General features: G+C 46.3%; 1 protein-coding gene across 3 annotated transcripts in view; it reads left to right on the top strand.

Annotated features, from left to right (window-relative positions):
* Has3 (hyaluronan synthase 3) overlaps nt 1-14,996 on the top strand; it is a 181,799-nt gene that overhangs the window by 3,223 nt on the left and 163,580 nt on the right. For 2 of the 3 annotated variants that reach the window (XM_052166543.1, XM_052166545.1), the window contains exons 2-6: nt 3,384-4,024; nt 7,329-7,445; nt 9,467-9,608; nt 10,783-10,919; nt 12,880-13,042. In XM_052166543.1, the coding sequence (XP_052022503.1) occupies nt 3,384-4,024; nt 7,329-7,445; nt 9,467-9,608; nt 10,783-10,919; nt 12,880-13,042 (1,200 nt within the window). The remainder of the gene's footprint in view (nt 1-3,383; nt 4,025-7,328; nt 7,446-9,466; nt 9,609-10,782; nt 10,920-12,879; nt 13,043-14,996) is intronic. The other variant, XM_052166544.1, reaches the window with a different exon arrangement.

Below are 14,996 nucleotides of genomic sequence, written 5' to 3'. Positions count from 1 at the left end.
GCTCTTTTTTTTTTTTTTTTTTTTTTTGTGAGGGTAGGTATTTTTCCCCTCCTGGGTTTGGGTCAGGGTCTTACTCTTTAGCTAAAGCTAGCCTAGAATTTATTGTGGAGACCAGGCTGGCCTTGACTCGCAGCAACCTTTCTGCCTCATTGTCCTCAGTGCTACATGAGCAAATATACACCACTGTGCATTCCTGTAGTAACATTTTAAAGGAAAAATAACTGGTAAAGTGCAGCATTGTTTTATATGTTTAATCTCCTTTTGTGTGTGATGCTGGAGCTCAAACTTAGTGTCTGACATATGTACCTGTGTATATCCCCAGCCCTGGTTCAGAGTTACTGTACTAGTCAGTCAGTCAGTCAGTCAGTCAGTTTGTCTGTCTGTCTCTGTCTGTCTGTCTGTCATCTTGACACATCCTAGGGTCCTCTGCTAAGAGGGAACCTTAATTGAGAAACTGCCTCCACAGATTGGCCTGTAGGCGTGTCAGCAGTGCATTTCTTCACTAATGATTGATGTGGGAGGGCCCAGCACACTGTGGGCAGCGCCTGGGCAGGTGGCCCGGGGTTGTGTGAAAGGAAGGGGAGTCAGCCCTGGGGAGCCAGCCAGTAGGCAGCAATCTTCATGACCTCTGCTTCAGTTCCTGCCACAGCAGGCATCCCTAGATGCTGGACTTGAAGCCGTAAGCTGGAGAAACCCTGTCCTCCCCAAAGTGCTTTTGGTTGCAGTGTTTATCAAAGCCACAGGTGCAAACTAGAGCAGTTATGTTAGGGACTGGTGTCTCCTTGCAGACCTCGTGACCATCATGCCACGTTTTAAGAACTGCTGCTTCAGCATCAGTGTCAATGTATTTATTGTTGGATTCTTACACCTCTGCCTCTCTTCCAACCCCCCATCACTAGTAGGAAGGAGAGAGAGGAGGTTGGAGGGGAAAGGGGGCGTAGACCTCTATGGGCTACTTCCTGCTGATGAGGGTTGTCGGGTTCCTTGGGCAAGTCCAATCTTCATTGTCAGAATAGCTCCAACTTCTGTCAAACCACAACAACAGCAACTAGGAGAAGGGGGGAGGAAGAGAGGGGGGAGGGTTGGGGAATGGGGGAGGGGGTGGGGAAGCAGCTCCCTTCTTCTTTGCCTCCCGCCCATCATAGGGCTCTGGTATTTATACTCTCCCGAGTCCCCAGAATTAAACTATCTGCAGCTGACAAAGATTGTGCCCTTCCTGGAGTATAAGACAATCATAATTAACAGCTGTAGACAAACTGAAGCTTCCCCATATCCCACACCAGGCACTAAAACAAAAATATATTCACATAATATAACCGGGTTTTTAAAGAAATCCAAATTCTCATTACTCATCAGGAATGGTGCCTCTAATCCCAGCGCTCAGGAAGCAGGGACCAGTCTGGCCTTGAAACAGCAAGACCCTGTCTCAAAGCTAAGCTGGCGCTGGGGGGAAGGTGTGGGGTTTGCTACTGAAGAAAAAGAGGAGCCAAGCCCGGTGGCCTGTGCCTTTAATTTCAACACGTTGGCAGAGGCAGGTGGATCTCTGTGAGTTCAAGCCCAGCCTGGTGTTTAGAGCAAGTTCCAGGACATCCTGGGCTACACAGAGAAACAAACACACAAAAACAAAAAACCCAAACAAAAATAACTAAACAACCCCCCACTCCCCATCCACTCCCCCCACACACACACAAAAGGAAGAAAAAGAGAAGCAACCATTTTGAGGTATTTTGTCATATGGCCAGTAGAGGGCAGTGAAGACTGCTGTATCACAGGGACTCCAGCGCTGCCCTAAACTCTTGCTAGAATCACTGCCTGTTTGGCTACTGAAATCGGATAAAATCACAGGGAGTCTTGTAGAGATTAGTTGCTGATCTGAATGGTTAGTATCAGTTCCAAGCTCACATTTTCTGTTTAGGTGTGCATTTGTTGAAGGAACCATATTTTAATGCTAGTGGGCCAGGATACATGGTCTGGTCAGCACTACTTTTATAACCTTTAAATAATATTTTATGTACAGAAGCAATATGAATTACATTACAGTATTGAATTACAATATTATTACAGGGTAATGTGCTTGATATGTAAGCACGAGAACCTGAGTTCAAATTCCAGCACTTGTGTGAAATCAGGGAGACAGAGACACAGGAATCCCCAAGGCTTCCCGGCTCTACCCAGTATGGCCAGATTGGTGAGCTCTGGGTTCAGAGACAGACCTTGTTTCAAAAAGATAAGTTAGAGAGTGACTGAGAAAGACAAGTGATGTTTGCACTCCAGCCTTCACAGACACACACACACACACACACACACACACACACACCCACCCTAGCTCTCTAGATGCTAGGGTGAGCTAATTCTTTGTGTGTGTGTGTATGTGTGTGTGTTTTGTGGCTGTTTTTAATCTATCCCAGGGTGGTCTGACACTCATGATCTCCCTGCCTCTGCTTCCCAAATTTGTTTTGTTTTGTTTTGTTTTTCGAGACAGGGTTTCTCTGTGTAGCCCTGGCTGTCCTGGAACTCACTCTGTAGACCAGGCTGGCCTCGAACTCAGAAATCCGCCTGCCTCTGCCTCCCATGTGCTGGGATTTCAGGCGTGAGCCACCACTGTCTGGCTTCCAAATGTTCTGATACACTTGATTACATCTTGAGGTTTAGAGAGAAAGAGGACCCAGCACCAGGACAGCCAGGGCTACACAGAGAAACCCTGTCTTGAAAAAACAAACAAACAAACAAACAAACAAAAAACAAAAAAAGAGAGAGAGAAAGAGGAAATTGAGAAAATTTCCAAATGCTTGCTTCATTATCCACCTAAATCCCAGTTCTGCTGTTAGTAGTATGTTTTAATGTGGTGAGGAATGTTTATACATGGTTATTAACCCAAGTCCATGGTTTACATTAGGTCAGTCTTCCTGGTGTACAGTTTGGGTAAATACATAATACCATGTATTGTATAGGTTAAAATTTTTTATTTCATTATTACTTTGTGTGTGTGTGTGTGTGTGTGTGGTCACCACCACATGCATGTGGAGGTCAGAGGGCAATTTGCAGGAGTTGTTCTCTACCAATGAGTTCTGGGGAAGAGCTCAGTTTTGCAAGTTCTTTCCCACTGACCCATCTTGCCAGCCTGTAGATTTGTTTTCTTATGGTTTGGGGTTAGAATCAATGTTCAGTGGCAGAACATTCACATAGCATGTGTAAGGCTCTGGGTTTGATCCTCAGCACCTCAAGAATGACTCCCCCACAAAAAGAATATTTGATCTGCCTAGCAATCTTACAGACAGCACCCCCAGTTTTTTCTGTCTTCACTGGCTGGAGTGGCAGATGTCCCCCACAGAAGGCCGTGTCGTTTGTTTTCTTTGCTCATTTTCCCCCTCTCACTTCAAAAGGATCAGGCTCAAGTTCACTACAGAACACAAAACACGATGTCCTCCTCGAGACTCTAAAATCTAACCTGTGTGCTCTGGAGGCCAAGTTTCTGAAGGATGCTCAGTGGAAGAAACTCAAAGCCCTAAGAGATGAAATGGCTCAGAAGGCTGAATGGCCACAGAGCTCCAAGGACATCACTTGGAGTTTCACCTCTCAAACCTTGTTGCTGCTGCTGTGTCTGAAGGAGATCATGACCCGCCTTGTAGCTGATTTCAATCCTGGCAAACCTAACCCCAGGACTCCAGAAGCTGCCCCTGCCCTCAGTCCGGACACACTCAGCGTCTCCCAACAGAAGACCTTCCAGTCCGTTCTGCAGTTTGTAGTCACCTTGGGTGTCTGCCCCTACCTCATGCCTGGCGTGGGAGTCCCTCTGAGAGACAGGACTGAGTTTGGAGCTGTTGTTCAGGATGTTGTATGTCTGGAGGCTGCCCCCCATGCCACCCGGAGACTGTTCATCTGCTGCAGGGTCCTCCTCGACCTGGCTCAGCATGCGTCTCTGGGGAGCTTGATATTTTGCCGCCATTTTGGGGATATTGCAGCAGGTCTGTGCCAGCTGGGATTCTGCCCAACCAAAAGAAAACCACCAGTACCTGTGGAAGAGGTAACTATACGGCGTGGGGCCGGGGTGGATGGAGGAGATATGAATGCTGGCATGTATATTTGTGTTAGGTTCTGAAAGGCAATTCTTAGTTCTTTAGAAATGAGCTGATTGAAAGATACAGAATTTCTGTCTAGTGTCAAAGCACACCCAGAGTTGTAACCTGTAATCTTTGGGGAGAAGGGGTGTGGAGGCTTCATTCCTTGGGGGCTAGCCTTCTGCACACTCTGAGAGCTATCATTTCACTATTTCATCTTCTGTATCATTCGGTGGGACAGCTGTTTCAGGCTATTTCTTGGAACATCTGTTCTCCCCGCCCCTTTGTTTGTTTTCATTTTGTTTTATTGATACAGGGATTCTCTGTGTAGTTCTTGCTATCCTGGAACTCGATCTATAGACCAGGCTGGCCTTGAACTCATAGAGATCCACCTGTCTCTGCCTCCCAAGTGCTGGGATTAAAGGTGTGCACCACCTGACTTGTTTCTGTTTTTATTTAACTTTTTTTTTTATTTATGTGTGTAGTGTGTCTCTGTGAGTGTATATGCCTACGTGTACTGATGACCTTGGATCCTTTAGGATCTGAAATTATAAGTTATTGGAAGCCGCTAGATATGGGTGCCGGAAACCAAACTTAGGCCTTCTAGAAGAGCAGCAAGATCTCTTAATTGTTGAGTTATCTCTCTAGTCCTTTGTAAAAATGAATATAATAATATAAGCCTTAGAAGATGGTTGACAGGATAAGGATGAGGTTTAAGTACCTAAGCCGGTCCCCGCTAGCGCTAATTCAGAAAACAGCTGAACGTCACGCTTTCTTTCTCAGGGGCAGTGAGACTGAGGGGGAGGAGAAGCTCGGTTACTGTTTGTTGTATTAGGTGTTGGACAGGGTCTGTGCTCACACCTCCTGAACGCACGAGTCCTGTCTGATAGTTGGAGGCCAAGGGTGGGAGCACCTGGTTAGCGCTGGGATGCGGGTGCTGGGGAAAGAGCTTATCCCTTGCTGTCATTCGGTCAGTGAGCAGTTGAGTAGCAGTTGGCGTCTGGAGCACAGAATTTGTGTGGTGGTTTCAGGAGCCCGAGACATTGTCCTAGTTAGCTACGCCTGTCAACTTGAAGCAGCCCAGTGTCATTTAAGGATGTCTCAATTTAAGGGTTGCCCGGGTAAGCTTGGCCCCTTGATACCTGTGGGTGAGGGATTGTTTTCATTAAGAGGTGGTGTGGGTTGTGCCATCCCTGGGCAGGTGGTCCCAGGCTGTATACAAAAGCTAGCTGAGCAGAGGCCCGAGAACTAGCTGGTAAACGTGCTTCTCCTTAGTTCTTGCTTGAGCTCCTGCTCTGCCCTCCCTCAGCAATGGACAGTGACCTGAGGGTAAGCCTAATAATACCCCCTTTCTCCTCTACTTGTCTGTGGTCAGGGCTTTGTCACAGTAATAGAAAGAAAACCAGAATAGACAGGTATAACTCAAGCTCACACAATAATTGAGGAGCTAAGATTTACAAATGGGACTCCAACGTGTCTCCAGTTAGTGGGTCAGCCTCGAAAGCTAGCCAGAGAAGCTGCTGTTAAAATAAGCATGGGTCAGGGGTCACCAGCGCTGGCTCACTCCTACCTGTTCACTCCTCACCCTTGTTCTTATTCCTTTGTGTTCCTTACATCCTTCTGCTTATTCTTTTTGTGTTCTCTGTCCCATCCTGTGTTGGCCAATTTAATTCCACTTGACACAAGCTAGAGTCAACTGAGTTGAGAAAATGCCCCATAGGATTAGGCAGGAGGTAAGCCTGTGGGGCACTGATTGATGGGGGCCAGCCCATTGTGGATAGTGTCGTGCCTATGCTGGTGCCCAGCCTGTTGTGGATAGAGTCGTGCCTACGCTGGTGGCCCTGGGTCCTGTGAGAAAGCTGGCTGAGAAAGCCACGAGGAGCAAACCAGTAAGCAGCTCCAGCTTCCTACCCTGCTTGAGTTCCTGCCCTGACTTCCCTGATGAAGATCAGTGGTGAGGAAGTGGAAGCCAAGGAAACCCTCTCCTCCCCACTTACTTCTGGTCATGGTGTTTCATCACGGCATAGTGACCCTAACTAATACACACCACTTCCCAGACGTTTGCCTAAAAGCCACTGTATCCAAGCAGTGTCACTAAACAGTGTGCACAGAGCATCCACTCTTTACTTCAGGGTAGTGAATCCTGGCAGTCCCAGCAGCGCTTGTAGCCTGAGGTCTTGTGATTGCCTTTGAGGCCCTGCAGTGTCCCAAGGGTCTCAGAAAAGAGACAAACATATAGAAAAAAGACAAAACATAAATAAAAAAACAAAAACCCAAGTACCAAGGCAGGCTTAGGAGTTGATAGGGACACTCATGACTGTACATTGTGAAGTTACTCTGCATAGCACCCACATCTCAGTGTGCTTCATGGTAATTAATAGACAGAACCCTGAGTGTGAGCTGTAATTAACTAAGGTTACAGTACAGTTGGATATAAGGGTACCCAAAGTAACCTGCATCCCTCTTTGAAAGTCAAGTTCTGAATTCATTGAAAAAAAAATCATCAGAGTAAGAAATGAAAAGTCAAAATATAAGCAGGAATGGCTCAGTGGGTAAAGGTGTTTACCTCGCACCCTGGTAACCCAAGTTTAATCCCCAGAACCCACATAAATGTGCAGGGGGGCCAGTCCCACATGAAGTCAGAACATCACCACTGAGGCTCATAAAGACGAAAGGGGAGGGGCTGGAGAGACGGCTCAGAGATTGAGAGCACCAACTGCTCTTCCAGAGGTCCTGAGTTCAATTCCCAGCAACCACATGATGGCTCACAACCATCTATCATGAGACCTGGTGCCCTCTTCTGGTGTGCAGGCATATACGCAGGCAGAACACTACATAATAAATAAACAAATAAATAGGCAAAGGCTGGGGAGAGATCTCTTAAGTAAAGATGGAGTTCTTCCAGTGCAGTCTAGTTGGCGACACTGCTCATCAAGTCTCAGGAGCCCTGGAAAATTGTGGCACCCACTGTCTCCCCCATGGCATACACCTCTGCCCTGTCTCATGCCCATAGAGAGGAGAGGAGCAGGCTGAGCGGTGTCACTCACTGGACAGTGAGCAGGTGTATCCCACAATCATCAGGAAGGAAATCACAGCTCCTGCCCAGAATGGAGGTGTGAGGGATGGAGAGAGGGCCCCGAGTGTTCACATAGCACAGCCTCCTCCTTCACACAAATGGAAATAAGAGGAAGCCTTCCTCCTCTGTACTAAAACATTGCCTTCTGTTCTCTGCTCTGTTTTCCATGAAAGCCAAATGCACATTCCTTTCAGGTTTTAACAGAAGAGGAGAGAACCTTATCGCGGCAGGCCTTGAGAGACATCTTGGATCAAGTGTATCAACCATTGGCTGTCCGGGAATTACTTATCCTCCAGGGAGGACCACCCCAGGTACTCAGGCCTCGGGACCTGGTGGGTGAGTTGCTGTGTGGTGCTGGCTTTAGTTTCCTATAAAATCATCCAGTTAAACCTTGCTGCTGTAGTTTCTCCTCCTCCTCCTCCTTTTTCTAGTAGTAGTAGTAGTAGTAGCAGCAGCAGCAGTAGCAGCAGCAGCAGCAGCAGCAGTAGTAGTAGTAGTTTGTAGATAGAGTTTCACTATGTAGCCCTGATTGGCCTGGAACTCTCACAAAGAAGTGCCTGTCTCTGCTTCCCAAGTGATAGGATTAAAGGCATGTACCACCACACATAGCCTATATTTACACTTTGTTTTATTTGTATTTATCTTTTTGCCTCCATGTTTGTCTCTGTTCCACTGTGTCTAGTGTCAGAGTCGAAAACTGTGTGTTGGATCTCCTGGTGAAAGGTGGTTGTAAACTGACATGTGGGTGCTAGGAATTGAACCTCGGTCCTTTGTAAGAGTGGCTAGTGCTCTGAACTGCTGAGCTATCTCTCCAGACCCTTACAGGCTAGTTTTGAATTTAGATTGCTTCTGTCTCCTAAGTGTGGAGATTACAGGTATAAGCCACTACATCCTACTCTTAATTTATTAGATTATTAAACGGTATTTATAAAACAAAGTGACATTAATCTTCAGGATAATTTGAAACTTTTTTGTTAACGGGATGATGCATACTTTCCCAAGATTATAATCATTTTTTAAAGGCTTATGGCAATTTAATGTGAACATAGGCACACACACACACAGATACACACACACAGACACACACAGACACACACATACCACACACACACACACAGACACACACAGACACACACATACCACATACACACACACACACACATGCACGCGCACACACACACACAGACATACCACACACACACACACACACATACCACACACACACACACCACACACACACACACACACACTATCACATGTATTTTTGTTTTGTTTTTGAGACAGTCTCATGTAGCCTAGGCTAGTTTTGCACCTGTGGTCCTCCTGCCTTCTAGCTCCTGAGTGCTGGAATTCTAAGCATACTATGTATGCCCCATAAAAATATATAAACATACTTATATTTGGGGTTTGTTTTGTTTTTGTTTTTTAATAATTTAAAAAAATATTTATTTTATTTGATGAGTGTGAATGTTTGCCTGCATGTGCACCATGTCTTTCCTAGTGTCTGCAGAGGTCAGAAAAGGGGCTTGGACTTCTGGAACTGAAGTTGTAGATGTTATCACCCACCATGCAGACGCTTGGAATTGAACCCAGGTCCTCTGCCAAGAGCAGCTGATGTGCTTGCGCCATCTACCTACCTTGTCAGTTTATATATTTGTTTTGAGACAAAGTCTCACTCTGTAGTTCAGGCTGGCCTTAAACTAGTGGCTCTCCTCTTGCTTCAGCCGCCCAAGTGCCAGGAGCCATTATGCCTGTCTTTGGATCTTTATTTGTGATGCAAGAGATTGAACCCAGGATCTTGAACATGCTAGGTATACAGTCTGTGGTGGATGCAGCAGCAGCGGCAGCGGCAGAGGTGACGAATGCTTTTAATCCCAGCACTCAAGAGGCAGAGGCAGGTGGATCTCTGAGTTCCAGGCCAGCTTGGTATACCAAGAGAGTTCCAGGATAGCCAGGGCTACATAGAGAAACCCAGGTGGAGAAACCCAGGTGGATCTCTTGTGAGTAGGGCTGCGGCTCAGTGGTAGGGGCTTACCCAGCATGCACAAGGCTCTGAGTTCACTTACTAGCACTTAAAACGGAGAGGGTAGACAGGACTTGCAAATGTACCCCTTAACCTGTGTGTGTGTGTGTGTGTGAGTGTGTGTGTGTGTGTGAGAGAGAGAGAGAGAGAGAGAGAGAGAGAGAGAGAGAGAGATATCAAACATGGTCCTTGCACATATAAATACACGATACACCACTGAGCTACCTCCCCAGCATAAAAACTAAAATCAGTGTCTTCATACCATATGTTTCATTGATGCCCAGTCTATACTTGCCCCTTTTTTGTCAGTCCTGTACAGATGTGAAGACACAGCTAAGGAGTCGGGCCCCAGCGTGGCTCCGCCGTCTATGTGGGCAGCTGCTCTCTGAAAGGTTGATGAGACCCAGTGGTGTTCAGGCAGTAGTCCGGGGCATTTTGGAAGGAGCAGGTGGTAAGAAATAATGTATTTCTGTTACTTTGGTGTCCGTCTCCCTTCGAGTTAGGGTCAGAGGTAAATTGCTGGCCTTTGCCTTGAAATTTCAGAGTCTGGAGGTAGAGCTAAGTCCAGTCTTCCTACCTACATCAATGAGGCACTGAGCTCCCCCCCACCCCCCCCTTAGCGCATGCTCAAAGGCACGCAGAGTGGAGGCTGCTATAAGGACACTATGTTTTCAAGTCAGGTGTGTTGGCACATGCTTTGACCTCTGAACTCAGTGCTCCCAAGAGTTAGAGGTTAAACTGGTCTACATTCTGGGTAGCAAGACCCAGTCTGAAAACAAAACAAAATATGTAAAAAGGACCAGGAGAGATGGCCTACTGGTTAAAAGCACTGGCTGTGCTTGTCCAGAACCTGGGTTCAATTCCCAACACTGTCATGGCTGTTCACAGCCATCTGTAACTCCAGTTCCAGAGGATCTTCTAGACTCATCGGTGCATATACATCATGCAAGCTAAACAATTATATAAATGATAGAAATGAATAAGCCGGGCGGTGGTGGTGCACACCTGTAATCTCAGCACTCTGGGAGGCAGAGGCAGGCGGATTTCTGAGTTCGAGGCCAACCTGGTCTATAAAGTGAGTTCCAGGACAGCCAGGGCTACACAGAGAAACCCTGTCTCGAAAAACCAAAAAAAAAAAAAAAAAAGAAAAGAAAAGAAAAAAAAAAAAAAGGAAAACTGAACTTCAATCTGTGTTTCCTTCTGCCTAAACTTAAAATAAAAATAAAAATGCTTCTTAGGGCTGCTAGCAATGAATTCTTCTTTTCTCTCTGTAACCCTAGATGGAACTCTCTATGTAATTTTGTGACATGTCTCACCACATCTGGCCTTTTTTCTCTTTAGAAACAGCTTCCCAAGCACTCAGATTGCAGGTATGCACCACCACACTCAGCTGAGTTTTTTTCAGAGGAAATTCTTTTGGTTGGAGGTAGAAGAGATTAAGAGGGGGTATAGGGAATACTTTGATAAGACAACATTTTATATTTATGAAATAAAATATAAAAATATATAATGTTTCTAGTAGAGGAAAAGAAACATTTCCTATCCCAAATTTTAAGGCAGCTGCATCACCTAGCACTTGCTGTGAGGACTGTTGTGAGTGTTTGATGTCTCTTTCCATGTGACAGCGGGGGCGGCTGGTGGGAGCGATGCTGAGGCCACAGCTGCCGACTGGAGGAAGTGTGACTTGATTGCAAAGATTCTGGCCTCTTGTCCCCAGCAGTCCCTCTCCCCAGAGAGCTACTACAAGGACATCTGCCCACAGGTAAGTCACCTTGTTTCTGCTGATCCGTCAAGTATTGTCTGCTCATTCACATACAGGGCAGCAAATGCTCCGAAACTGAAGGAAGAGCAATATAGTTTTTCATTTTGCTGTTTAGTGGGTGACTCTTACATTGTTTGAGACAGGGCAGCTGTAGACTAGACTGGCTCAGAACACCTTGTACAGCCCAGGTTGGGAGTGATCCTCTTGCTGTAGATTCCCGGGTGCTGGGGTTACCAGGTGGGAGCCACTGTGCCGGTGGGGACCAACGCCAGTGCCACCACTTGCTTTTGCATTCACGTGCATGCACACACCCACACCATCCTGTGTCCTGGAGCTATTTTCTGGTCAGTTGTCAACTTGACACAAGTTAGAGTCACCTGAGAAGAAACCTCAACTGAGGAATTGCTTCTTTCAGCTTGGCCTATGTCCATATCTGTGGGGCATTTTCTTGATTAATGATTATTGTGGAAGGCCCAGCCCACTGTGGGCAGTGCCACCCCTGGGCATTTCTGTTTCAGTTCCTGCCTTGGCCTCCCTTGATGAAGGGCTGTGTAACCTGGAAGCTATAATAAACCCTTCCCTTCTGCAAGGCACTCTTGGTCAGAGTGGCATACCACCACAACAGATACAACCATACCAACACAAATTAGAACAAGGCAGTTATAAGCTGCCTGGTGTGGGTACTAGGAACCAGGCTCTGGTCCTCTGCAAGAGCAGTCAGTGCTCTGAACTGCTGAGCCAGCTCTCCAGCCGCAGGCCCTTTTTACGAAGTAAATAAAACCCTGTGGAAGAATACAGCCTGATTGTTAGGTTTAAGAGCGGCTTACACTTAAACTCCCAGAGTTAAGGGCGCCAGGGCAAGTAGATCTCTTGAGCTTGGACTGCACCATTGGGGGAAAAGCCTCACTGAAATTTCATCTGGTTATTTCTTTTTCCATGTTTTTAGTTTTTAAACTAAAGTGGGCTAAATGTTAAATGAGTTAAATTAACTTGGTAACAATTTAAAAAGGAAAAACTGAACTGGAGGGTTGACTTAAGACTTAGGAGTGATTGCTGCTCTTTCAGAGGACTCAAGTTTGGTTGCAGCACCCATATCAGGCGGCTCACAAAACCCTGTGACTGCAGTTCCAGACATCCAGTAATCTGACATTCTCTACTAGCCCCCAAGGGTACTCACACATATGTGCGTGTATACACACACACACACACACACACACACACTAAAAATAAATCTTGGCCAAGGATGCTGGCACACACTTATAATCCAAACACTTGGAGGAAGAGACAGATGGGTCTTTGAGTTTAAGTAAGTGGTATACGTACGTGTGTCTGATCCTGGCCAGCCAGGTTATACAGTAAGACCCTGTTTCAAACTACCACCTACCTAAGTCCTGCAGAGGAAAACTGCAAATTTCCACCATTACCACCCCCAATAGCCTCTTTAGCTTGTATCCTTTGATGCTTGGTTGTTAAATTAAAATAGTTCTGTCAACTCAGTATTCAGTAGTCTCTCAGTGACTTTATAATTTTGGCTTAAATGTTTTTGGCCTGGAGAGACGGCTGAGCAGGTAAGAACACTGGTTGCTCGTCTATAAACCCAGGGTTAATTTCCTGCACCCGCATAGGAGCTTGTTCTCAGGAAGTCCAGCCCCAGAGAACTCAGCACTCCTTCCTCCAGTCTGGGCAAGGCTTGCATTTGGTGCACAGACACATATGCGTGTAAAATACCCGTACACACTTTATAGTTTATTTTTGTTGTTGTTGTTTTGCTTTTTAGAGACAGGGTTTCTCTGTCCTGGAACTCGCTCTGTAGACCAGGCTGGCTTGAAACTCACAGAGATCCTCTTGAGTTGCTGGGGTTAAAGGGATGTGTAACCGCCGCTTGGTTCTCATACACATCTGAAAAAATTAAAAACTACATATAGTTTCCCTTCTTATTTACTGTTATTTCTTATTGTAGATTCTGGACTTACTCCATCTTCAAGATAAACTGACTGCACGGCAGTTTCAGCGAGTGGCCACCACCACCTTCATAACTATGTCCAGGGAGCGCCCAGAACTGGCCGCAGAGTATCTGCTTCAGCCCATGCTAGCGCCTCTGCAGCGCTGTTTGACCACAGCAGGTAAGGGCGGGAGCTGCAGTGCGCCTCTCTACAGGCCACACTTAGAGGGTTAAGTCTGGGTCTTCAGTCCTCAGTTTCCCCTCTCTCCTTCTAGCTTTTTACTTGGGAAATTACTTTCCCCAAGTCTCAAGAAGAGAGCACTGAATCCCTTGGGCACACTTCCCCAGTCACCAGCTGTTCCCATTTTGGTCCGTTTGCTTCGTTTCTCTCTGCACACATGAATGTAGTTTTTTCTGGAATACTGAGAGTTAGTTGTAGACGTGATGACATAAATCTTCCAAAGAAAGATGTCAGTTTCTGTCTTTAAAAAAACTTTAAAAACCACCGTCCAAATTTCAAAGAGAGCGAGCCAGCCAGCCAGCTCAGTGGGAAAGGCGCTTGCTGCCAACCTGAGGACCTGAGTTCATTCCCCAGGACCCAGCTGGTGAAGGCGGGAACAAACTTCCGCAGGTTGTCCTCTGACCTCCTCCTGTGGACTGCGGCAGGCAGGTGAGCACGTGCATAGGGGTGCATAGACACAACACTGTCAGGGCTTGGCCGGGACCTTCCAGGACCAGGCTGGTAGGGGTCTGTTTGCCAGGTTTTCTTCCTATGTTAATTATATCACATTTGCAACACTGTTCACATGCTTTGCATGTGTCACGTATTGGTGACAAAAGGGACAAATAAGAATATGACTAATTCCTCTCGAGGGGCTAGTGGTTCTGGAAGATTGGACCTGGAGCCTCAGGTCCTCAGGCAAGTGCTTTATGACTAAACTATAGCCCCTGGCCCCCTTTCTAAAAATTATTTAATTTAATTTTTATTTTTTTAAAGATTTATTTTGTTTTCTGTGTATGGGTATTTTACCTGCATGCACATATATGTGCACCACATGCATGTGGGTCCCCTGGTGCCGTGGGTCCCCTGGCACTGGAGTTAGAGTTATGAACTGCTGTGTGAGTACAGGGAATTGATCCTGAGTCCTCTCTCTAGAGAGGAACATTGAGAGTTAGTTGTAGACTAGTTCCTCTCTGGAGGAACGCCCAGTGCTCTTAACCACTGAGCCTTTTTTTCTTTATTTTTCTTTTTAATTTAATGTGCATTGGTGTTTTGCTTGCATGCATGTATGCGTGAGGATGTCCGAAAGAAGCTCTGGAACTGGAGCTGCAGACAGGAATGAGCCACCAGGTGGCTGCTGGGAGCTGAAACTGGGTCCTCTGGAGAACAGCCAGTGCTGTTAATCTCTGAGCCATCTCTCCAGCCCTTTCTTTGTTTTTTGTTTTTAATTTAGCCACATGTATTAAAGTTACTCAGGCTGGCCTTAAACTCACCCAGGTAGGCTGTAAACAAACTTCTGAGCAGTCTGCCTCAGCTTCTGTCCACCAGGCTGGTGGGCCTGTGACCAATCCCACCCAGGTGCACCTTTGCCATTGGAAAAGTCTGAAGTGGGAGCTTCCTTATCCATATTTGCTTTCCATGTTCTTTTCTCATTCTCAGGCCTGAGTGGCAAACACGAATGACCACATTTTATTAGACTTTTGATAGGTATGGTTTTGTTTGTTTGTTTTTGTTTGTTTTACGTTGTCCTCTGATTTGCACTTGTGCATTGCATTATGGTACTCTCTGGCCCTGGTATCTATGAGGCCCACACCAGCATCAGAAAATCCAGGGAGGACTGAAGAGATGGGCCAGCAGTTAAGAATGCTTACTGCCGAGGACCTGAGTTTAGTTCCCAGCACCCATGCTGCTCACGACTGTAGCTGCAAGGGATCCATGTCCCCTTTGGCCTCTGTGGGAGTCTGTTCTCACATGGACAGATAGATATACATACACATAATTAAAGATAAAAAAGTAAAAATTAAAAAAAATCCCAACAAAACTGAGCATGGTGGCATATTCCTCTATCCTAACACCTGAGAGGCTGAGGTAGGAGGATCATGAATTTGAAGCCAGCCTGGGCTAACTGAGCGAG

The sequence above is a fragment of the Apodemus sylvaticus genome, chromosome 21 (assembly GCF_947179515.1).
Source record: "Apodemus sylvaticus chromosome 21, mApoSyl1.1, whole genome shotgun sequence".
Lineage (NCBI taxonomy): Eukaryota > Metazoa > Chordata > Mammalia > Rodentia > Muridae > Apodemus > Apodemus sylvaticus.
This window is presented reverse-complemented; position numbering and strand designations above follow the sequence as displayed.